The 2,633-nt window shown below is 47.4% G+C and overlaps 1 protein-coding gene across 1 annotated transcript in view; it reads left to right on the forward strand.

The window, feature by feature from the left end:
- The first annotated feature begins 143 nt into the window (after positions 1–143).
- Positions 144–2,633, forward strand: part of PTGES (prostaglandin E synthase) — a 4,086-nt gene continuing 1,596 nt past the window's right edge. The window contains exons 1-2 of the mRNA XM_009870241.1: positions 144–248; positions 1,663–1,745. Of these exons, the coding sequence (XP_009868543.1) occupies positions 144–248; positions 1,663–1,745 (188 nt within the window). The remainder of the gene's footprint in view (positions 249–1,662; positions 1,746–2,633) is intronic.

Genomic DNA, 2,633 nt, shown 5'->3' on the forward strand with positions numbered 1-2,633 from the left:
TCGCCGAAGAGACGGTGGTGCCTTGTGTTGTGTTTAAACGTGGCTGTTTGCCCCCTCTCCCGCAGAGCTCTCTCACAGCCCAAGCAAGATCTCCGCTGTCCGTGAGCGCTGCAAACAACCGAGCGGCACCTTCCTCTGAAATAATGGAGAACAAAGTGTTCATGTCATTTACGTTCTACAGCACGATCTTGATTTTAAAAATGTATGTCGTTGCCATCATTACGGGACAAGTGAGGCTCAGAAAGAAGGTAAGACCCAGTTTCGCCTTCCTTCTTCTCCCTTTTTGGCTTTTTGCTTGGTTTTCTGTGGTTTCTCTCTCTTCTGTTACTTCTGTAAAGGCCAACAAAATTTCCCTGAAGCAAGCTGAGTTTTCTTTAAGTTGAGAGGAAAACATGTTCCATAGCTGCAGCAGTTAAATATATCGCTTCTCTTTGGCTCTTTCTGTTTATTTCTACCATCTGTAGCTTGATGTTTATAATTTCTAGACCCTAATCTAAATAGAAATTTCAGATCTAAAATGCCATGCAGGTGAGCTGCTTCTGGAAAGAGGCTGTTAACAGTTAGTTTGCTGTGTCTGGAAGAAAAGGAGCGGGGAAAAAAGAAAGGTTTAAGGAGAAATCATTGCAGTGATCTTTTTTCTTGCAATGTAGCAGAAAGCTTTTGAGCTTTCAGAGGCTGAATGGTTTTGTGAAAGTTCCAGGAGTACAGGAAGTTCTTGGGAATAAAAACAATATCTGAAGGAAATGGTTCTTGGACACCGGGGGGGAATATAGGGAGGACTGGGAGCTCTAGTTGCCATCAAGAGGCAGGGTTAAATGAACCTTTTCTTGCCCATGACTCAAATTGAACTTGTGACAAAACTCACCTGTCTGTCAAATCTGTTTTAAAGTATTTGACGAGTTTCCAACTGCATCAGTGTAGCGAGAGGGAGAGATTTCTACTCTCAGGTAAAATACAAAGAGAGATCCCTGTGCTTGTAACACCATTGTAACTGATGATTTGCCTGCTTCTCTTCATGTTTCTACATGGTGCTCTGGCCCTGGGACACCCTGGGATTGGAACATGATTAAATAAAGTGCCAGGGTCCTTTCTAGTTTGCAAAGTGAAGCTGTCATGTGTAACCAGGTCCCTGAGGAACAGCTTGTAAGTGTAGGTGGGGAGTTCATATAAATAATTTTTATTTGTAAATTTATTAATGTAGGATCCGATTTCCCCTGGGGCTGTTTTCAGTCACACAGTATCACTGCCAAAAAAGCCAGCCAGGGAATATTCTTTCTCATGAGGGTGAACTAGCCTGTCAGTGCCCTATTCAGTATCTGCAGGCTCTGTGTCAGCAATGATCTCATTTGTTGGCAAAGTCTCCTTTCTGTGGGTTTCATGGGGACAAATGGACTGGGGTCAGGCCGGAGCACCCTCGAAGCCCCAGTTTGGGACCTGGTCGGTGGGCAGAGGTGGGTTTTTCAGAGGATAAGGAAAACGTGTCAGGAGGTGCCCGGTTTATACCCCAGGACCGTGCACAAAGAAGCTCAGCTGTTCTTGTATTTGTGTAGCGCAGTGAGAAACTGGGGCAAGAAGAAATCCCCACTGGTCTTAAAGGTTAGAGGCAAAGCTGCTACTTGTAAACGTTATAAGCATATATATTATGGGGGCTGTCTCTTGCAGGCGTTTGCAAACCCAGAGGACGCGCTGCGCAACGGGGGGCTGCAGTACTACCGCGAGGACCCTGACGTGGAGCGGTGCCGCAGGCAAGTACCCACGGTGCTGGCATTCCTCTGCACCCCAGGGCGATCCCTGGCAGCTGCTGGCAAAGAGCCAGTGGGAAGCTAGAAGGCTCGTTAATTAAGTAATTACCTAGATGGGTTGCATGCCTGGAGCTGGGCTGTGGGACCCTGCACGCTACAGCAGTTTAATCTTTAACTGGGAGCATGGTGTGTGCTGAAGCCAGGACCTGGGTTGGGGTCCAACGGCTGGCTGACACAATTCTAGATGCTCAAAGTCCCATGAGCAAGGGCCTGTCCCGTACCTCCACCCAAAGGTTTCTTGTGCCGCCAGCTCTGCTGTGGGTCCATGACCTTCACGTCTCACTGCCTGTAAGATCTGCTTAAAAAAACATCCAGTGCCACGTAATCACCAGGCTTCCAGAGAGATGAGGATGGCAAATGAGCTGTTTCCTTGCTAGGAAAAAGAAAATAACAGTAGTAATAATAATCATAATCCTCTTTTGATTGGTTGGAAAAGACAAACTTCCATAAAAATAAATAACCAGAGCTGTAGCAAAGACCTGGGGAAGTCTGGGATCTGACTTGTGCAGTTAAAGCACTAGATGTTGGTCCTTTCTGATCTGTTCATGGCCCTGGGGAAGATAGATTAAACCCAAGGTGTTTCCCTGAACAAGACTGATGTCAAGTTTTCTTCTTGGGTGTTGTCAGGAGGGGAGCAAAGCCATGGGCTGCTGGGGTCTGTGCAGAGCCAGGGAGAGCAAGTCGGGAGGGAAGTTTCCCCCTCGCCTCTTAGCGAGGCCCCTGGCTGCGTCTCAGCTCATTTCTTTCCATTCTCCTCCCTGTTGTTCCGTTTGTCCTTCCAGCCCTGCTGAAACTCCAAGTGATCAGGAGCTTGCTGGGATGAGGCTGTCG

This window comes from Apaloderma vittatum, unplaced genomic scaffold (genome assembly GCF_000703405.1).
Source record: "Apaloderma vittatum isolate BGI_N311 unplaced genomic scaffold, ASM70340v1 scaffold41125, whole genome shotgun sequence".
NCBI classification, from domain to species: domain Eukaryota; kingdom Metazoa; phylum Chordata; class Aves; order Trogoniformes; family Trogonidae; genus Apaloderma; species Apaloderma vittatum.